The sequence below is a fragment of the Psammomys obesus genome, unplaced genomic scaffold, assembly GCF_907164565.1.
Source record: "Psammomys obesus unplaced genomic scaffold, mPsaObe1.curated_primary_1811, whole genome shotgun sequence".
Lineage (NCBI taxonomy): Eukaryota > Metazoa > Chordata > Mammalia > Rodentia > Muridae > Psammomys > Psammomys obesus.
Window position 1 is genome coordinate 673,417 of NW_026596079.1, and position 20,448 is coordinate 693,864.

At 53.0% G+C, this 20,448-nt stretch overlaps 2 protein-coding genes and 1 long non-coding RNA gene across 4 annotated transcripts in view; 2 read left to right on the plus strand and 1 right to left on the minus strand.

Annotated features, from left to right (window-relative positions):
• Positions 1–120: 120 nt before the first annotated feature.
• Tonsl (tonsoku like, DNA repair protein) lies at positions 121–14,822 on the plus strand. The gene is made up of 26 exons (XM_055626641.1): positions 121–145; positions 228–323; positions 415–557; positions 995–1,178; positions 1,370–1,499; positions 1,931–2,102; positions 2,183–2,297; positions 2,827–2,972; positions 3,058–3,210; positions 3,408–3,533; positions 3,793–3,976; positions 5,499–5,581; positions 5,685–5,774; positions 6,238–6,310; positions 6,430–6,593; positions 6,671–6,794; positions 6,878–7,614; positions 7,709–7,785; positions 8,295–8,445; positions 8,529–8,607; positions 9,048–9,349; positions 9,511–9,682; positions 10,296–10,471; positions 10,823–10,896; positions 11,339–11,472; positions 14,583–14,822. The coding sequence occupies exons 1-26, from the start codon at positions 121–123 to the stop codon at positions 14,759–14,761; spliced, it is 4,089 nt and encodes a 1,362-aa protein (XP_055482616.1). The 3' UTR covers positions 14,762–14,822.
• A 155-nt stretch (positions 14,823–14,977) lies between these two features.
• Positions 14,978–18,904, plus strand: Vps28 (VPS28 subunit of ESCRT-I). 2 transcript variants are annotated; one of them, XM_055626406.1, is made up of 11 exons: positions 14,980–15,071; positions 15,222–15,334; positions 15,848–15,914; positions 16,416–16,444; positions 16,553–16,590; positions 16,829–16,918; positions 17,538–17,643; positions 17,758–17,859; positions 18,349–18,402; positions 18,491–18,582; positions 18,666–18,904. In XM_055626406.1, the coding sequence occupies exons 3-11, from the start codon at positions 15,878–15,880 to the stop codon at positions 18,781–18,783; spliced, it is 666 nt and encodes a 221-aa protein (XP_055482381.1). In that variant the 5' UTR covers positions 14,980–15,071; positions 15,222–15,334; positions 15,848–15,877; the 3' UTR covers positions 18,784–18,904. The 2 variants fall into 2 exon arrangements, with proteins under 2 accessions (XP_055482380.1, XP_055482381.1); XM_055626405.1 differs by lacking the exon at positions 15,222–15,334 and having other exon boundaries at positions 14,978–15,071.
• Positions 18,905–19,071: 167 nt separating this feature from the next.
• Positions 19,072–20,448, minus strand: part of LOC129690646 (uncharacterized) — a 5,562-nt gene continuing 4,185 nt past the window's right edge. The window contains exon 2 of the long non-coding RNA XR_008722346.1: positions 19,072–20,266. This is a non-coding gene — a long non-coding RNA (uncharacterized LOC129690646). The remainder of the gene's footprint in view (positions 20,267–20,448) is intronic.

Below are 20,448 nucleotides of genomic sequence, written 5' to 3' on the forward strand. Positions count from 1 at the left end.
GAGTCTACCGAAGGGGCGGAGTTAGGCCGTGCGTGTTGGTGGGTGTAGCAAGGGAAATGGGCGTGGTCTCACTGAAGCGCGGGAAGTGCAGATTTTCGCGGCGGAGGTGGCTGTGTGACTATGACCCTGGAACAGGAGCTTCGCCGTGAGTATTTTGGGGGCATGCGTATCGGGAGCGCAGGGAGTGGGTCGGGTCCCGGGTTAGCCCTGATTCTCTCCTCCGGCAGAGCTAGGCAAGGCCAAGGCCAGGGCCCAGAGGTATGGGCAGCTGCGCGAGGAGGCGGTCTACTGCCACCAGCTGGGGGAGCTGCTGGCTAGCCACGGTGAGCCTGAGCGGTGAGAGGGCTGGCTGGGCGGCAGGGGACTGGCTGGGTGACGGCCCACCTTGAGCACCCTACTCCCCAATTCGGACAGGCCGCTTCATGGAAGCTTTGGAGGAGCACAAGCAGGAGCTACATCTGCTAGAGAGCGTCCAGGACACCCTAGGCTGCGCTGTGGCTCACCGCAAGATCGGAGAGCGGTTGGCCGAGATGGAGAATTACCCTGCTGCTCTGAAGGTACAGAGCCTTCACTTATTGGACCTACGTGTGGAGGAGAGAGGGCCAGTGTGCAAAGGAGTGTCCCCAACAGCTGACAGGACAGGCAGCCACACCCTTAGGCCTACCTCGGGTGCTGCCTGGTTCTTGGTCGGTACTTGTAGGCTTGAATGGGTTTGTGACAACCAAAACTACTAAGGAACTATGGCTTTTTGTCCTGTGGAAAGAGGAAGAATCAGGACCCACTGCTATCGGGAGCAGGAAGCTCTTAGTGATCTGGCATGACAACACTGGCTTGTTGCAAGGCAGAGCAGACAGTCCTTGGCACAGAAATGTGTGTAGCCAACTCTGTCAAAATGTGGGGAACGGAAGGTTCTCTTGAGTGTCTTCCCCTGGTACCAGGCGGCCCGGTTTACTTGAAGCAGGATCACTTCAAAGGTGTTTTCTTTCCACACTAGCACCAGCATCTCTACCTGGACTTGGCTGGGTCCCTCTCCAACCACATCGAGCTGCAGAGAGCCTGGGCCACCATTGGCCGCACCCATCTAGAGGTATATGATCACTGCCACTCAAGAGATGCCTTGCTGCAGGCACAGGCTGCCTTTGAGAAGAGCTTGGCCATTGTGGATGAGAAACTAGAGGGTAGGTGCCCTTTTCCCTGGATTCTCCCCTTATTCTGCTTTCTTGGCCCTCCCTTTTCAAGGCCTGTGCCACTCACCAACTTGAACCTGTTGGGCATCTGCTCCTTCTCTGTATACTTTATCTGCAGCAGACTCCTGGTTCCCTCAGTAAGAGATAGGATGGGAGCACCTGAAAACCCCATTCTCTTTCAGGGACGCTGACGCAGCGAGAACTGAGTGAGATGAGGACTCGACTCTACCTCAACCTGGGCCTCACCTTTGAGAGTCTTCAGCAGACAGCCCTGTGTAACAACTACTTCAAAAAGAGCATCTTTCTTGCTGAGTGAGGAGACACCATCCCTGTCCCCAAGAGGGAGTGGGTTGTCCCCTGGGATCCTTCCAAGAGGGCAGCTTATCTAAGTTGTTCATTTTTTTTTAAATTATTGGTGTTTTGCCCACATGTAAGTCTCTGTGAGAGTGTCAAATCTTAGAGTTGCAAACAGTTGTGAGCTGCCACGTGGGTGCTGGGAATTGAGCCCATCTCCTCTAGAAGAGCAGTCTTAACCACTGAGCCATCTCTCCAGCCCCAAGTAGTTTATTTTTTCATTCACATCTATGCTTCAGGCTGAGGAGAAGCAGGTTTAGGCTGGGATCTGTGTGGTGTCAATAGCCATAACTGGTTGAACATCCGTAGCATCATGGGTATTTCATCGTCCGATGTTCCAGCCAGTAGACACTGGGCACTCTGAGCTCCTGGTACCTCATCCTCCACAGGCAGAACCATCTCTCTGAAGATCTGTTCCGTGCCCAATACAACCTGGGTGCCATCCACTGGCGCGGAGGACAGCACTCTCAGGCCATGCGCTGCCTGGAGGGGGCCCGGGAGTGTGCACATGCCATGAAGATGAGATTCATGGAGAGTGAATGCTGCGTGCTGCTGTCCCAGGTATCTCCCCTTTCGTCAACTGCTTGGGCCTGGGCCTAAGTGAGTTTTCAGGCCTCATCCCCCCACCCCCATCTTTTCAGGTGCTCCAAGATCTGGGGGACTTTCTGGCTGCCAAGCGAGCCCTGAAGAAGGCCTATAGGTTAGGCTCCCAGAAGCCTGACCAGAGAGTGGCTGTCTGTCAGAGCCTCAAGTATGGTGAGGCTACATGAGGGCCTGGAACTTAGAGCGCCAGGGTTGGGAGACAGGCTCTGCTCTCCCAGCCTGAGAGATCCAAGCTTATATTCTTGGGGAAGTGGCAGCTTACGTATGGGCCTCTGACAGGAAGGGTAGATTTCTGTCAGCTGATGACCCTTACATTTGACCAAGTCTGGGACACAGTGCATCTAGGGCCTTGGAAGGTATGACTGGGCTGTTGTCACAAAGCAACGTTGGCAAATGGGAGCACAGGTAGCATACTGTGACCCAGGAACTGACAGTGACGTCAGCTGTGTCCAGATCTTCAGACCAAGTACTGTTCTAGTATGCTAAGCATACTTGTGTCTTTTAATTTTCAAAAGTCCCAAGTGGTCAGTTCCCCCACCTACCCCCTTTTACGCGTAGTCACATGGAGGCGCTCCCTCCCCTGTTCTCAGGCTCCTGCTTAAGGGACTATGGCTGGTGGGTGGTAGGCTGTGGGTGAGGTCCCATGCTGTGTTACCCCCTCACGTGAGACTTTTCCCAGCAGTATTGGCAGTGATTCAGCTGCAGCAGCAGCTGGAAGAGGCCGAGGGCAGTGATCCTCACCGTGCCATGGCTGTCTGTGAACAGTTGGGAGACCTTTTCTCCAAGGCGGGTGACTTTCCCAAGGCCTCTGAGGCTTACCTGAAGCAGGTGAGTGCCCCCCCCCCAACGGGGTAGGAGGGAAGGGCCAGCAGTGTACAAAGTAGGCCTGAGCCTTGCTATTCCGGCCCCCTAGCTGCACTTCGCTGAGCTGCTACACAGGCCAGATCTTGAGTTGGCTGTCATCCATGTATCCCTGGCCACCACACTGGGAGACATGAAGGATCACCGAAAGGCTGTTTACCACTATGAAGAAGAACTGAGGCTTCGCAAGGGCAATGCCCTGGAGGTAACATATCCTTTTCCTGTGTGTGTGTGTTTGTGACTCTACCTTGAGCCCATCGTTCTCCAGTGGTGGGTGGTTCTCCAGTGGTGGGTGCGAGTGGATGCTTCCCCTGGAAAGGCTGGTCCTTCCAAGGACTATTATGGTCTGTCAGCTGGGTGTGGTAGGCAGCCACCAACCTTGTGTTTCCTTCTCTGCTTCAGGAAGCTAAGACTTGGTTCAACATTGCGCTGTCCCGTGAGGAAGCTGGCGATGCGTATGAGCTGCTAGCTCCTTGCTTCCAGAAGGCTTTTAGCTGTGCCCAACAGGCCCAGCGGTTCCAGCTGCAAGTATGAGAGCCCATCCCAACAACATTGGATCCCCAAATAAATCGAGCTTTCTTCTTTCCTGGCTTTTGAACTTAAGATCTTACTCATGACGTGTATATATAGTTCCCCAGCCCTTTATGTATTTTTATTTTTGAGACAGGGTCTCGCTAACTGCCCAAGCTGGCCTTGAAGTTAGACTTCTGCCTCAACCTAGCTTTCCTTGCATTAATTGCTCTTTGTGGTCCCGCTTGTGCCTGAACTGGACGTCTCTGCTTCCCAGCGGCAGATCTTGCAACACCTCTATACTGTGCAACTAAAGTTGCAACCCCAAGAGGCTCCTGGTACCCAAAGGAGACTACAGGAACTGAGTACAGCAAAAGACACGGAGGAAGAGGAGGAGGAGGAAGAGGAAATAGAAGCCAGCGAGGCCCTGGAGACCAGTGAACTGGAGCTCTCAGAGAGCGGTGAGGACCAATGCCGCCTTGTGTGCTGGGCCGGCTACACTTGCCTTTTCAGCCCGGTTCGGTTCTGTTCTTCTGAGATGATGGCTGGGATGGGCGGCTGTGTATTGGAGATGTGTATTTATGGAGCCTGCTGAGGACCCAAGGGGGTGACATAGCTGTCGTTAGGGAGGGCAACCAGTGCCTCTGTGGAATTGAATGGAGGAGGCTGGCAGCATCCATGGGGACACGGGACATGGTAATCAGAAGGTCTCCGCAGAAATAACTGATCAAAGGCAGAATGGGCATCAGACAGGAAGGGTTTTGTCAGACCACCGCCCCTGGAAATCAGTGCTTGGCGTCAAAGCCTAGGAGGATGGTCCTGTTAGAGGCACGCATCCAGGGGAGGTGAGCTGGTGTGTCATGCATGGCCTTGTGGGTGGTAGGCGGTGGTTGGGGACCCACGCTGTGCTGGCCTCTTACATGAGACTGTCCAGCAGCATTGGCAGCGATCCAGCGGCTGCAGCATGTTCCTGGAAGTCAAGCCAGTGTGGAGAGGGATCTGGTGGTACAGGGCTAGGAATAAGAGTACCTTGGCTATGTGGGGCAAAGCAGGCAGGAGGCTATGGAGCTGAGGGCTGGTTTCTAGCCCTCAGACGAGACCCAACTGTAAGGTTTGTGGATTCGATTCCTACAAAAGCCTCTACTTTGAGTGCGAACTCACAGGGATGGGGCTTTTAGTACCTGGGAAATTGGGCCATGTCTTAGAGGATGAGGCAGGTTGAATATTGGTATTTTAGGTGTCATGAGCAAGAAGAGAGGACCAAGGCTTTCAGCTTTAGGGAGGGTCCTTCAGCAGATAGCCACAGCTGCAAGAAAGGGAAGAGAAGAAAAGAGTTATAGAAAGAGCCAGGAGGGGGCTGAAGGCCTACTGAACAACATCTGGCAAGAATTACTAGTAAAATGGGAGAGGCCACGAGGCCGGTACCACACAAGGCAGCAGGGTGAGCAGGTGACACACCCTGGCATGGTGCTTCCGCAGGGAGAAAGTTTGTAATGGAGACTGATTTGTAGGGCAGGCTCTGGGTATGCAGGCCAGCACATAATGGACAGGAGCGGAATGGGCAATTCCTCTGGTGATGAGGCAGAAGGGCATCTCCCTTTCTTCAGCCCCTGTGTAGAATGGAGTGCTGAGATAGAAGTGGGCTAGCCAGGGGTGGTGACACAGGCCTTTAATCCCAGCACTTAGGAGGCAGAGGCTGGCGGATCTCTGAGTTTGAGGCCAGCTTGGTCTATAGAGCGAGCTCCAGGACAGCCAGAGAAAGCCTTCTTGGAAAAAAAAAAAAAAAAAAAAACACGTAAATAAATAAATAAGTAGAAGCAGGGCTGTTGGTGGAGCTGGGTTGACCTGGGAGCCAGCTTTGCTTCACCTGACCACAGAGCTCACAGACCCGAGTTCTTCCTTCCCGCCTGTGGCTGCTCTGCACTAGAGTATCAGGGGAGATGGTGTGCCATAGGCTCAGGGTCAGTGGATTTACTCTTCTAGAGGATGATGATGACAGCCTGTCTCAGCAGCTGGAGGAAGATGAGGAGCTTCGGGGCTGTGTGGGCCGGCGGAAGGTAAACAAGGTGAGGACGACGTGCCCTACCCCTTCCTGTTGTCCAGCAGCACCGAACCCACTAACACCTCCCCTCACACTTCTGCCCCACATCGGGGCAACTGTGTCTACAGTGGAACCGGCGTAATGACATGGGAGAGACCCTGCTGCACCGAGCTTGCATCGAAGGCCAACTGCGCCGTGTCCAGGACCTCGTGAGGCAGGTAGGCCAAAATCCCTAGAGATCATTGAGCCCTTGCTTCCTCAGGGAGCTGTGGGCTGAGGCAGTATCTCCTTCATCGCTTGTTTTTGAAAATAGATGAGGTGCCGAGTGCCTGTCTGGCAGTCCTGTTGTGGGTGAATGGGCTGGCCAAGCCAGGATGGAAATGGCCAACAGACTGCGGTCTCTGGCATCCTCCCTTTTGTTCCAAGCCCTGTAGCCAGGCACTGTTTGTACCATGGCACAGGATGGCACATGGGCTAGGAGTCTACTATGCTAGTGCAGCCAGCAAGGCACCAGGAGGGCCAGGGCACATCCTTATTTTCCTTGGGAACACCTCAAGAGGGGCTATACAAACGAGTAGACCTTTGAGGCCCACTCTGGGCTCTGGGACAGGTCCCTAGCCATCAAGCCACAGATCTCTGCTGGGACCAGGGCTAGGACCCATCCTCTGTCCTTGGTGCCAGGGCCATCCCCTGAATCCCCGAGACTACTGTGGCTGGACACCTCTACATGAAGCGTGCAACTATGGGCATCTTGGTAAGTAGGGTCAGACCAAGCATATGGTGGACATGTCGTGAGTCAGGAGGCAAGTGAGCGCGGTGCTGGGAGCCGAGTTCATGTGCCCGTGCCCCTCCCCCACCCTACCCTTCCCCTAGAGATCGTGCGCTTCCTGCTGGACCACGGAGCTGCAGTGGATGACCCAGGTGGCCAGGGTTGCGACGGCATCACCCCCCTGCATGACGCCCTCAATTGTGGCCACTTTGAGGTAGCTGAACTGCTCATTGAGCGAGGGGCGTCTGTAACTCTCCGTACCAAGAAGGTGAGGAGCAAGGGCATGGACCGGGGAGGGCATGTGATGGAGTCTGTTGTTGTCCTGCTCAGCTGAGTGTCACACAGGGCCTCAGCCCACTGGAGACACTGCAGCAGTGGGTGAAGCTGTACTTGAAGGACCTTGACCTTGAGACGAGACAGAAGGCAGCATCCATGGAGAGGAGGCTCCAGATGGCCTCTTCAGGCCAAGGTAGACGGGGCCTCCTCTATCTCTCCTTGCCTCTAGCCCTAAAGGTTGCCATCCTGTCTCATGGTTTATTCTCTCTTCCCCAGCCCCCTGCAGCTCCCCTGCCCTCCAGACCATTCCAAGTAGCCATCTATTTGATCCCGAGACCTCTCCTCCCTCAAGCCCCTGCCCAGAATCCTCCACGTGTACCCCTAGACCTCCAGGGGCTTCCTCAGCTCCTGCCAAGGTCTTTGTGGAGAAAACTCTGTCTGCGGTGTCGAGACCTCGAAGGAGCAGGCATAGGCCAGCCAGCAGCAGTAGCAGCTCAGGGGAGGAAGACAACACTGTTTCCTGCAGATCATCTCAGAAAAGACTGAGACCCTCTGCTACAGCACAGCAGGATAAAGCCCAGATGCCTGAGCCATCCAAAAGTAGAGAGACAGCCACATCAAATGCTTGCCGGGCCGCTTACCAAGCAGCCATCCGAGGCGTGGGGAGCGCCCAGAGCCGTCGCTCGGTGCCTAGCCTGCCTCGAGGCTCAGGTGAAGTCCCTGCCCCCAAGGCAGCGCTCATTCCCGAGGAGGAATACCTGGCTGGGGACTGGCTGGAGTTAGACACACCTCTGACCTGCAGCAGCAGGCCCAGTACCTCGAGGTCAGACTACGAACGATACCCTGTCAGGCCCCAGACTCTTGCCAGGCAGAGCCGCACGACACGTCTTGATGGTTGGTGCACACGGACTAAAGCAGGAAATGGCAGCCTGACTGCTGAGCCTCCGGAGAACCCCAGCGTGCCTAGGACCTCGGGGCCCAGCAAGGAAAATTGCTCAGCAGGCCAGCCTCTGGTGGGTGCACAAGCGCTGTCTTTTCAGTGTGGGACAGGTGTGGGTGGAAAACCTGGTCTTCTGACTGTCCCCTTCCTCTGTGCTTACCTCCTAGCCTCTGGGCCAGCCCCCTCCCTTCCGGGTTCGAGTTCAAATTCAGGATAACCTTTTCCTCATCCCTGTCCTGCACGGGTAAGGCATGTGTGCTCCCCTGTCCTTCTGTCTGTCTGTCACGCAGCTCTGCCTGGGCCATCAGTAGTAGTCAGGTACACAGCGCCCTTGTGTGAGTGTCCGGTTAGGATGTGTGAGAAGGACTCCCTTTGATTTGGCATCCTACTCCCTTGAGCCCCAGGGAGCCCTGCACAGGCCCAAGCGGGGATCCTCAGCGCAGCTTAGGAAAGTTCTGTGGACCTTAGAAATGGCTAGAAGAGCAGATAGTCTGCCTTTAATCACAGCACTCGGGAGGCAGAGGCAGGCGGATCTCTGTGAGCTCAAGGCCAGCCTGGTCTACAAAGCGAGTCCAGGACAGCCAATGCTCTGTTACACAGGAAAACCCTATCTCAAAAAACAAAAAGAAGGGGGGGGGGAAGGCTAGTTATTCAGAGAAGGGGTGGAAAGCGGCGGGTGAATGAGCTGGAGATAATAAGCACCATAGCAGGACCGCAGTACATCTGAGCTCAGCATGCTATTCTCTACAGCAGTGATGTCTGTTCTGTGGCCTGGTTAGCAGAGCAAGCTGCCCAGCGCTACTACCAAACCTGTGGGCTACTTCCAAGGCTCACCCTGCGGAAGGACAGAGCACTGCTGGCCCCCCAGGACCCCATCCCCCATGTGCTGCAGAGTAATGATGAGGTGGGCAGCGGGGCCAGGGCTACGGGCACAGGCTACCCCTGTTGCTGGGCGCTACAGGGCAACTCACCAGATGTACACTCTAGGTGTTGGCTGAAGTAACTTCATGGGACCTTCCCCCACTGACCGACCGCTACCGCAGGGCCTGCCAGAGCCTGGGGCAAGGTGAGCTGGCCCTGCCTTAGAATAGAGGCCTAGGCAAGAGGAGCTGGGCATATAGACCCCATCTACCCTGCCTATACATATGTCTGAGGAAACCCAACTCTCCTCCAAGCGTTAAATGCCTGTTAAATTCACACATGGGGGTGATAGGTAAGAGCAGACAGTTCTGAAATTGGAATGAGTTCCTAAGCCACAGGTAAAGTGCAGGGAGGGGTCTAGAGGGGATGGAGGGCACCAGGAAGCTTGTTTCAGAGACTAGAAGATGTGTGACTGAAGAAGGTCAGAGGTCACCCTACCCCTAGATTTGTATGAACACTCCTTGCATGCTACTAAATCCACAGCCTACAGGAATGGGCATTACCTCCTGGGCTGTTTGCTTTGCCTGCAGTATCTAGAGGGCGGGTGTTGAGCTCTGGCTGGTAGCCCTACATCTCTCTTCTCAGGGGAGCACCAGCAAGTACTGCAGGCCGTGGAGCACCAGAGTTCAAGCTCTTCGTTTAGTGCCTGTTCCCTGGCCTTGTGCCAAGCCCAGCTCACCCCCCTGCTGCGGGCCCTCAAGTTACACACAACACTCCGGGAGTTGCGCCTTTCCGGGAACCGGCTGGGTGATTCATGTGCTGCTGAGCTGCTGGCGACCCTGGCCACCACGCCTAACCTGGTCCTCCTTGATCTCTCTTCTAATCACTTGGGCCAGGAAGGTCTGCGCCAGCTTGTTGAAGGCTCCTCGAGCCAGACTGCTTTACAGGTAAAGACCCGAGGTACAGTGGGCCAACAACCACATGGCATCAGTATTCCTATTGAGCCGTTCACTGGTGGCTGCTGCAGCTGGGAGAGCAGGGCCCATGCAGAGACCAGACTCGCTGTGGGGAGTCTGTGAGCTCAGTGCCCAACCCATCTCTTCTCTAGAACTTGGAGGAACTGGACTTAAGCATGAATCCACTAGGAGATGGCTGCGGTCAGGCTCTGGCCTCCCTTCTGCGGTCCTGTCCCATGCTCAGTACCCTACGCCTACAGGCCTGTGGCTTCAGCCCCAGCTTCTTCCTGAGCTACCAGGTTGCTCTGGCTGGTGCCTTCCAAGGTAAGATGATCAGTTGAGTGTATTCCTTGGGCCAAGGGTTGAGAGAATCAGGACTTTGAGCAGAAGGGTCCCAGGACATCAGGACCTCGCTTCTAACAGTGGGGATCCAGCAGAAATTGGTTCTTGACCAGCTTTGGCTGTTGTAAGGACTCATCCTAACCCCCACACATCACTAGTAGAGTCTCAGCGAAGCCATGTCTGCCCTCAAAGTTTCTGTATACCTCTGCTTTAAGCTTTCTGCTCTCCTGAGGCAATTTCATTGTAAGCACCCCTGGTTTAGTGACATAGCCCAGTACAGAGGGCTGAGAACTGGGGCCACCCAGTGGAGCCCAGCAAGGAGGGGCCTTGGCTTAGGTGCCAATTGTCAGAGCACTGCCCTGACCTCCATTCACAAACGTCCTAGCCCAGCTCATCCCCAGCAGCCAAGAATGTAGAATGGGAAAAGCTGGGCTCAGGAGACTGGACAAGAGCCTTTACTTTTCAATTTCTCAACAAAATTCAGCGGTAACAGTTTCCCTAAAGGATTCGTGAAGCTTCCGGGGTCAGAACTCTAGGGTGGGGAAAGGGCCAAGTGGGAGGGGCAGGGGTTGACAGGAGTGCTTCCGCTGCACAGATGCTGAGCACCTGAGGACCTTGTCCTTGTCTTACAACACGCTCGGCGGCCCTGCCCTGGCAAGGGTGCTGCAGTGCTTACCTGCATGTGCCCTCCTACGTTTGGAGCTTAGCTCAGTGACAGCCAGCAAAAGCAACTTGGGTCTCATAGAGCCTATTGTCAAATACTTGACTAAGGTATGAGATGTGGAGGGGACTGCCAAACCAGAATATAAAGGTCCGGAGGCCAAAACCCCAACGTCCTACAGCTGAAACCCTGCTGCATTGTGCAGAGTCTAAGGAAAGGGCTAGGGGTTGGGAAGAACAAGCATGGACTCCTGGGAGCGGGGTGGTGGTTACTGCAGCCAAGATCTTAGGGACGCGCCAGGACCCCTGTTGGTTTCCACAAGGTGTCTATAACCTATAGCCCGGAAGAGAGGTGTTTCCTGTCTTATCTCTAAACGGCTTTCTTGTGGGTGGATCTTTGCTGGGAAGAAGGCTGATGGATGCCCACCAAGGCATGGCCTTTTGCCCTGTTCTTACGTCTAGGAAGGCTGTGCTCTGGCCCACCTAACCCTGTCTGCAAACTACCTGAGTGACAAGGCTGTGAGAGAACTGAGCAGGTAACATACCATCCGCCAGCCACTGTCTGTCCTGTGAGGGAACCTGACAAGAACACAGCCCAGGACCAGAGGAGATGGCTCTGGCAGGCACACTTATACCCTCCTGAAGTTTCTTACCATGCCTCTGTTGTTCAGTTTGAACTTTTCTCTCTAATCTATCCTTTATTTTCCTTGGTAAAGCATCCCCTCCACCACTTCCTCCAGCACGCTCCCAGAGCCTTGGCCGTCTTTCAAGGCAGTGTCAGGAGTTGTCCAGAGCTGGCCCTTGCAGTCTGGCCTCTGTCTGGGGCTTAGAGGTCCTGCCTGTGTCAAGCAGGAGCAGCTTCTGCTAGGCTTGGCCACCGGCTCCCAGAGCTGTGGGTCTGTCTGGCTCAGCCTTCCCTAGTAAGAAAGCTAGGGCTTTCCCCGGAAACTCATCCGTTCACTTCCAGTGTTACTCTAGGTGTCTCCCTTGCTGCCCCTCACTTGTCTCTCTGGACCTGTCTGCCAACCCTGAGGTCAGCTGTGACAGTCTGGAGGAGCTCATGTCTGCCCTCCAAGAGCGTCCCCAAGGCCTCAGCTTCCTTGGCCTGTCAGGTAAGGGCTGGGAGTGACAATGACTCCTGCTATTGCCTCACCTAACTCAGGCCTTACTTTCCAGGGACCTGCCAGAGGAAAGGACAGTCACTGCCACCAGCCAGGCTCTACGAGGCTGTCCTGGTGAAAGGCAGCTTGTGATGTAATGGGGGGGCTAGGGAGAGGTTGCCTCTGTCTGGTTGTTCTTCCTGGTTGTTGGGCGGGAAGGAACCAAGTATGGCTCAGACCTATAATCCAGCACTAAGAAGGCTAAGGCAGACTCCCTCAAACATGGCCTGAGGTACATAGCAAAGCTCTCTTGAAACAAAGCAAAGGAGTGGCTGGAGGGGGGTGGTCAGCAGTTAAGAGCTACTCCTCAGAGACCTCACTTCTGTGCTTAGTGCTCTGCTCCCACGTGGTAGGTCACAGCCTCCATAACTGCAGTCCTAAGTAAGGGATTTGAAACTGCCTTCTGACCTCTGCAGGCAGCCTGATTTCACACGGTACACAGATGGACATGCAAATAAAACATCAGCACACATAAAAAACATTTTTAAATATTTAATGAATTCATTTATTTATATTTTGGTTTTTCAAGACAGGGTTCCTCTGTGTAGCCCTGACTGTCCTGAAACTTGCTTTGTAGGCCAGGCTGGCCTCAAATTCAAGATTCTCTTTCTCTCTTCTCTCTCTCTCTCTCTCTCTCTCTCTCTCTCTCTCTCACACACACACACACACACACACGCCTCCAGAGTGCAGGGATTAAAGGTATGCACCACCACCACCTGGCTAACACATTTGTTTTTATTTTTGTTTGGTCTTTCAAGACAGGACACCTCTGTGTACCCTTGGCTGTCCTGGACTAGCCTTGTAGACCAGATTGTTTTCAAACTCAAAGAGATCTGCCTGCCTCTGCCTCCCTGAGTGCTGGGATTAAAGGTACACGCCACCATGCTCAGCTTAGAAACAAACATTTTTTTTAAGATTTTATTTACTCTTTATACATCATTCTGTCTGTGCACCAGATCTCATTATAGATGGTTGTGAGCCACCATGTGGTTGCTGGGAATTGAACTCAGGACCTTTGGAAGAACAGCCAGTGTTCTTAACCTCTGAGCCATCTCTGAGCCCCAGAAACAAAATTTTTAATGAAAATAAAAAGCATTAAGGCCAGGCATGGTGGCTCATGCCTTTAATCCCAACACTCAGGAGGAAGAAGCAGGCAGATCTCTAAGTTCCAGGCCAGCCTGGCCTACAGAGCAAGTCCAGGACAGCCAAGGCTCTGCTAACACAGAGAAAACCTGTCTCAAAACCTGACACCCTTCTCCCCTCCCCCCCCCAAAAAAAGCATTAAGGACCTTTTCCACAGGTATATTTCTTCATTCCTTTTAAAAACTTTTATTTGCATTTATTTTTAAGGACAATATTTTATAAAGGTTTACTTACTTTATGCCAGATGTAGTGGTACATGCCATTAATTCCAGGATTTAGGAGGCAGAAGCAACAGGATCTCTGAGTTTGAGCCCAGCCTGGTCTACCAACAGATAGGGCTACATAAAGAGAACCTGTCTCAAATCAACAAGAAGATTTGCTTTATTTTACTCTGAATTTACTCTAGTGTTACAAGTTTTTGTTTCTTCAAGGTTGGTTTGTTTATTTTTTGAGACAAGGTTTCTCTGTATAGCTCTGGCTGTCCTGGAACTCTGTAGACCAGGCTGGCCCTGAACTCACAAGAGATCCACCTGCCTCTGCCTCCCAAATACTTGGTTTAAAGGTGTGGGCCATCACTGCCCAGTTATTTCTTCAGTTTTGTTTGTTTTTCTGGGATATCTTTTCTTCTGTTCAGCCTCCTCTGCTAGCTAGGAACAGTTTATCTTTTTGGTGAGAACCATCTCGTTGAGGCAGAGGGAGCTCCTGTCCACTATGGACTCTGTAAAGTTCAGTAGAGCATCTTAACTGCTTTGTGACTAGAGAATCTACATCTAAACCCATAAATTCAACAAAAAGTGGTACTCTTCGGAGGGCCACTGACAGTGTCCAACTTCACTGTTTGGCCTGGCAAAGACATCATCCAGCTCCACCATTAGACCTCCAGAACAGCACACATTGCTTGTTTAAAGTGGCATTTTTCAGCTACACAAACATACACTTGACAGCCTAGGCATATTTCACAGATGTTCTTAAAATGAACAAGATTCAACCTCTTTTTTTTGTGGGGGGAGAGGGGATTGGTTGGTTGGTTGTTTTAAGGCAGGGTTTCTCTATGTAGTCCTGGCTGATCTGGAACTCTCTCTGTAAAGGCTGGTCTTTACCTGAGAGTACTGGGATTAAAGGTAGGTGCCACCAGGCCTGCCATGATTTGGACCTCTTGGTTTGCATGATTTTATAGGGTTTTCTGGGTCAAGAGAGTAGCAAATCACTGTCCCTTACTGGAAGCCTTATTTCTTCATCCTTATCAGGAAAGTAGCCAGAATCAGGGCAATGCAAGCTCCACCAAGGGGCTCGCTCTCTCCCTTCCTTCCTGGCAGGAGGGATTACTCACACAGTACCTACTAGTAAGGTAGTTTGATCTGCACCATCAAGGCGATCTCCCCCTTAGAGGTGTACCTGGTGGTCTGGCCTGGGATTGCCTTACCCAGCCGAGATTTGAGGATGGTAGGCTGTGCCCTTGGAGGATAAAGGTTGAGCACAGGGAAGCCCCTGGGTTCATTCTAAAGGCTACACCCCTTCCTTCCTACACATCGATACTTCTGGCATCTGTGCCCTTTCATCCAGTTCCTTGAAACCCCAGGCTAGCCTGATGACCAAGTCCTGGCATTCAGTAGCCTCCAGAGATCCTTGGGCCCACAATATTACAGATATGCAAAGACCTGCTGAGACCTTTGTTTGTTTCGAGACAGATTTTCTCTGTGTAGCCTTGGCTGGCCTGGACTTGCTTTGTAGGCTGGCCTCAAACTCACAGAGATACTCCTGCCTCTGCCTCTCTTGAGTGCTGGGATTACAGGCGTGTGCCACCGCGCCCCTTATTGAGTGCATTCTATGACCCCACAAGCTAAAATGTGGATGCGACGTGAGCAATATGCCTCCTGTGGATGTGCAAGTTAAACCTACCTTCCCCTGTCACCACACAGGCTGCTCCATTCAGGGGCCCCTGAAGCCTGACCTCTGGGACAAGATCCTCGCGCAGCTGCAGGAGCTGCAGTTGTGCAGCAAATACCTGAGCCCAAAGGACCGAGACGCCCTCCGGAGACTGCCGGCGGGTGCGTGCACACTGGACCAAGGTCCCAAGCTCTTCTTTAAATGCCTCTGACCCTGGCCCTGTCGTTTCTGCCCAAATCAATAAATAATTAACTTAATAAAGTGAGCTGCTGTCTGTTTTATGTGTCTCTCTGAGAAAGGGGTGGGCGATGTGAGACTTAAAAGCCTTGACAGGCGGGGCTGCCCAAGAGCGCAAGCTCAGGCAAAGAGGGCGAGCGCCGACCGACGGATTGGGCTTGCTCTTCGCGTAGGCTTAAGGTGGGAGAGTGAGCGCCGAGCTGCCGATCGGGTTTCCCAGCAGGCGCAGGCGGAAAAAGCGAGCACCGAGCTTCTGTCGCCATCTCCGGGACAGAAACACCCAGGTACGCAGCGGCCGTGGCCAGGTCCCTCCTTACAGAAACCCTTTGGGCTAGATGTCCCGGTCCTGTCTCCTTTGGGGCTCAGCGGCCCTTGCCTCGCGGTCAGTGTCTCTGTAGGCAGTGGGCGCTGTCAGGCGGCTTTACTGTTCACAGCTCAGGTTCCCCGTGCTGTGTGGGTACCCACCTTTCTCTTGCGACCCCGCCGGCTGTTCCTAGCTCCTGCGACCTCAGCATCTCAGGCTCCTCATCAGGCCACTACCATCTCGGTTTGTCTACCTTCCTTGAACTTTTGTTTTCTTTTCAGCCCATTTCAAATCCTGAGGCGTGTCTGACTGGCTAAGCCAGTGACCCCAACTTCCTTATTAGACAGGACTTAACCTGGGCCCTGCCTCCACCATTTCTAGACCGCATCGACCACCAAGCTTGCCTTTATTCATTCCTGCAGTAGCTCCCACAGAATTAGAGGAAAGCCCACCGCCACACTTTCGCCTCACTTCCCCTCGGCCCTAGACACCTAGTTCTTTTAAATTCATTTCCATTGAAAGATGTTGCAACAGTGTGCCACCCCGGAACTTCTATCAGCTTCTCTTCCCTGCCTTAACCAAGCTTCCAAGCTTGCACCCTCTCAGTGTTCATCCTTAAAGCCTGACTTCCCCACGGCAGCCGTTTGGCATCCCATGTTGTTCCTGTAGATAGCCAGAAAGCTGGTCACAGTGCTCTGATCCCCGGAGCACGGTTCTTAAGGGGCCCCCTGAGTTAGCGCTGGCTCTACTCCCCAGGTCTCTGCTGTAGCTTCCAGGGCCTGCAGGATGTTTCACGGGATCCCGGCTACTCCTGGTATTGGAGGTGAGTGTGGCCTAAAGTGGGAAGAAGTGGAGGGGCCCAGGCTTTCCCTGCTACCGGGGCTGTTGGGAAATGACAAAACTGCTACCTCCATCCCATATTCTCAGTCCTTGGGGAGTGATTAGGGACAGAGCTGTTTGTGGCAGGATCCTGAGGGCCCATCAATACCCTGCTGAGTAGAGATAATAAACTGCAGAGCATCTTGAGCATCTCTGGGTCTCCAACCCTAGCTTGTGAAGTATGAAACAGACTTCTATTTGTTATCATGTCATGGTGCAGTAAACAAAATATGGTCATGTTGGCGGAGGTGGAGAGTTAAACCCAGCAATTTGTAGCCTCTTAGGGGCAATACTGGTAGGAAGTGAGACCAGAGCCCCGACTCTGTAGCTCCCCTGCGTTCTTTGGGACATGGCATGGGAGATATCCTCTTGGGAAGTAACTGAAGTGGGCCTGCTCTGGGGTCATCTTGTGACTGCTTGTCAGCTCCTCCCTGCTCTGTTGCAGCCCCTGGAAACAAGCCGGAGCTGTACGAGGTAAGTAGTAGATGCTTATCTGGCCTTGGCCACTGTCACCGCCATGTGGCTGTCACTGGTTCTATAACCAACCAGTCATGCTGACTGACTTGCCCGCTCTTCCCACAGGAAGTAAAGTTGTACAAGAATGCTCGGGAGCGGGAAAAGTAAGTCAAGTGTCTAAGCTGCCACCAGCACACACGCACATGCCCTCATCCCACCTCCATGGCAGGCCCGGCAGTCTGCCAAACCCACAACCGCCCCAGTGGTTGGGGAGGGAGGGGCATGGGGAGAGATCTTTGCTGAGGGTTGGAGTGAGAGGTGGGCTGAATTCTGCCGTGGGTGCAGAGCAGCAGTTGGCTGCCCTCCCTTGGAACTGTGGCCTGATGGATGGCTTTGCCTCAGGTATGACAACATGGCGGAGCTGTTTGCGGTGGTGAAGACTATGCAGGCGCTGGAGAAGGCATACATCAAGGACTGTGTCACCCCCAATGAGTGAGCAAGCCTGTGGTTTCAGGTGTTGATGGCCACCAATCCTCAGAAGCATGTTTCTCCCTTCCATGAAGCTTGAGGGTTCAGTAGGCAGCACAAATGTAGGTCTGGAGCCCAAGCTATGGGGGAGGCGGGATGCTCCTGGTCGCTACTCGTTTCAGGGCCATGTCACCCAGGGGCGTTTTGTAAGGGTGGGTATGGTTCTGGCTTTAGAAGGTGAACTGGAGTCTGGGGCAGCGTAGTCTAAAGTATCACTGTCCAGTCTAGGTTCCCAGCATGGATGCTGGTGCCTTATCCAGAGACGACATGCCAATTTGATGGACCAGGAGCTGCCAGGTGGTAATGGAGGTCTGACACCTTGGTCTAGGGCAAACAGAGTAGACCTGTGGGCTCTTGTTCTGAGTTCCAGGGGCGGCCCACACTGATTCTCTGTGGTAGTTACATTTTTGTCATACCTCCCTGCTCTTGTCCAGAGCTCTCTTCATATACAGACCCAGTAGGAAGCCTTTGGCCCTCCCAGCCTGCCGTGAAAGCTGCTGTCTCTAGACTAGCTGAGGGAAAGCACAATGAGCCACCGTAGACTGTTCTCATTCTCCAGCAGCACCCGCCGCCCTCCCCCCAGGTACACTGCAGCCTGCTCCAGGCTCCTGGTCCAGTACAAAGCTGCCTTCCGACAGGTCCAAGGCTCAGAGATCAGCTCCATTGATGAATTTTGCCGAAAGTTCAGAGTGAGTGAAGCCAATCCTTCCCTCCATCCTGCAGGAAAGTTGTGGTGGGATGTGGTGAGACCCTGGCCTCCTGGAGGCCCTGTGATGCCCAGTACCCTTGTCTGTTCTACTCAGCTGGACTGTCCACTTGCTATGGAGAGGATCAAAGAAGACCGGCCCATCACCATCAAGGATGACAAGGGCAATCTGAACCGCTGCATCGCGGACGTAGTCTCGGTGTGCCCCACAGCTCCTGGGAGGGCCCTGTGGGGATTAAGGGGAAGGGACTACCAGCCTGGGTCAGTCATAAAAGTGTTATTCCTGGGGTTTCTGGAGCTAAGCAGTACCCTGGGGAAGTCACCTCAGCTGTAAGTGAGGGTGAGAAGCATCCATAGCGCTGAAGCCCCACCTGACTGAGTTCCCTACTGTGAAGGGACCATATACAGGATCTACTGTGGCAGGGCCCTGGCTTGAAGGGGTTATGTAGGAGTGCACCCCAGATCCCCACATTACTCTCACAGTTGTGATCCCAAATGTCCATAGGCCCAGAAGGTCAACCCAGGCAGGTCTTCATTGTAGCCTCCCAGGCAGGAAGAAAACCCCTAGTATAGGGTGTGGGGGAGGAAAAATGGGTGGGGGCCTGGCCCTTGTGACTGATCTATGAGCTGCAAAGGGTCTCCACACCCCAACTGAGTAGGAGTTGCCTAATGCACATGCTCCCCCCAGCTCTTCATTACAGTCATGGACAAGCTTCGCCTGGAGATCCGCGCCATGGACGAGGTGCGGGGGTTGGGCAGGGAGTCCTGGCCTGGCTGGAGGGCAGCACAGCAAGTTAGGTCAGGTCTCAGCCTGGCACTTGTGTCTGCAGATTCAGCCAGACCTACGGGAGCTCATGGAGACCATGCATCGAATGAGCCACCTGCCTCCAGACTTCGAGGGCCGCCAAACAGTCAACCAATGGTGAGTGGCCTTCCCGGGCAGACAGCGCCCTGTGGTGACATCAGAGCCCTGCTGCTCATCCATACCTGTGCCCGTGCCCCCAGGCTGCAGACCCTGAGCGGGATGTCGGCCTCTGATGAGCTGGATGACTCCCAGGTCCGCCAGATGCTCTTCGATCTGGAGTCGGCTTACAATGCCTTTAACCGCTTCCTGCATGCCTGAGCCTCATCGACTGACGGAGGTGCAGCGCCTCAGCTCGCCAGTATCTACACCTGTCCTAGATGTCTATATTGTCAGGAAATCGCCCCCCCCCCCCCCCAATAAATATCAGAGACAGCTCCAACAGCGTGTTCAGGGATCCAAGGAGGGGATGCGGGGTCGGTGACGAGGGAACGCAGCCACACACCCACACGCACTCGGTGGGTGAAGCAAGCTGCAACCACTTTACATATATACACACACACACTCACACACTGGGTGGATGGAGGAATGCTCCAACAACTTAACAGACATTTACAATGTGGTTTCATTCTCTTTTTCTTTGAATGAATGGTTACAGTGAGTATATGTGGGGAAAAAAACATGTTCCCCAATACCCTCATAAGATCAAGTGCTTCTAAGTATTACAGGTGAAAACATTCTTCTGTAGCTGGGCACGGTGGCACATGCCTCAAATCCCAGCACTTGCACTCAGGAGGCAGAGGTAGGCAGAGCTCTGTGAGTTCGAGGCCATCCTGGTCTATAAAGGGAGTCCAGGACAACCAGGTCGACACAGAGAAGCCCTGTCTCAAAACAAAACAAATTATTCTCAAGAATCCACCTACATTGGTAACTAAGAAATTTGTTACAGTGTAACAAAATGTAAGGCAGTAAGGTTATTTTCTCAGCCTGTTTCTCTTTACTGGCAGGTGCAATTTGCAGTTATAAAAAAAGAATCGGTTATTTTATTATTTATCTTAAAAAGTAACTTAATAATCTTAAAAGAATCGCAAATCTAAACTTATATTTAAAAAACAGTCATTTCTACTTTAAATCCTCATGGTGCACATCTACTCATTAACAATTTTTTTATTAAATTATATCAGGAAGGGAGGGTGGGATTGGGAGGGGAGGAGGGAGGGAGGTACAGGGGAGATACAAAGTGAATAAACTGTAATAAAAATAAAAATAATACTTGAAAAATAACTCTGAAAAAATATATAAATAAAAAGTGAAAAAAAAAAAGAAAGAAAAAAATTATGTCAGGAAGCCAAGGGCAAAAATGGGTACAAGAAATTAATCATCAGCTTTAGCCAGTGCTAATCAGGCTGCCATTCTTGTTCCCTAACCTCAAAAAGTCCCTAGCTCAACTATCAAGACAGTGCCTTTCTAAACTACAAATTGTCTCCTAAGATTTTCTACATCAAGGCCACTAACAAAACATCCCAACTTTACCAAGAGTCTCCATCTCTAGGTTCTTTCCAAGGGTGGTGGTTGAATCGTCTGCTCCAGCAGCAATGCTTGAAAAAGATCACACACTAATATTTTAGGTGCCAATGACACTGCCCAGTGAGGGTACATAGAACCCGTGTATTATGAGGGATGACCATGAAGACAACAAGCAGAGCTGCATAAAATCCTGGCGGGCACACCCATAGCGGTTGTGCCAACTGGTGGGCCGCAGTCCATGCGTTCAAAGCTGTTCTGCTGTCCCTCCTGCACGGCCCTGGACAAATAAAGACCTGTTTAAGCTTCCTGCTATGCGCAGCTGCGCTGAGCCCACCCTCCTGACCGTGTGGCAGAGCCCTGCCTCCTGAGGGGCACAGAGCCTGTGAAGCCGCTGCCCTTAAATCGGCAAGGTGTCCTGGCTCTGTTGCTCAACCCACACATGGAGCAGCCTCTGGAGAT

Excerpts from the sequence above, each read along its gene's own strand:
- Tonsl (XM_055626641.1), top strand. The coding sequence starts at position 121 with ATGACCCTGGAACAGGAGCTTCGCC. Across the intron at positions 558-994 it reads ATTACCCTGCTGCTCTGAAG|CACCAGCATCTCTACCTGGA; the intron begins GTACAGAGCCTT and ends TTTCCACACTAG. Across the intron at positions 3,977-5,498 it reads ACTGGAGCTCTCAGAGAGCG|AGGATGATGATGACAGCCTG; the intron begins GTGAGGACCAAT and ends TTACTCTTCTAG.
- Vps28 (XM_055626405.1), top strand. The coding sequence starts at position 15,878 with ATGTTTCACGGGATCCCGGCTACTCCTGGTATTGGAG. Across the intron at positions 16,919-17,537 it reads GACTGTGTCACCCCCAATGA|GTACACTGCAGCCTGCTCCA; the intron begins GTGAGCAAGCCT and ends CCCTCCCCCCAG. Across the intron at positions 18,403-18,490 it reads AGATCCGCGCCATGGACGAG|ATTCAGCCAGACCTACGGGA; the intron begins GTGCGGGGGTTG and ends TTGTGTCTGCAG.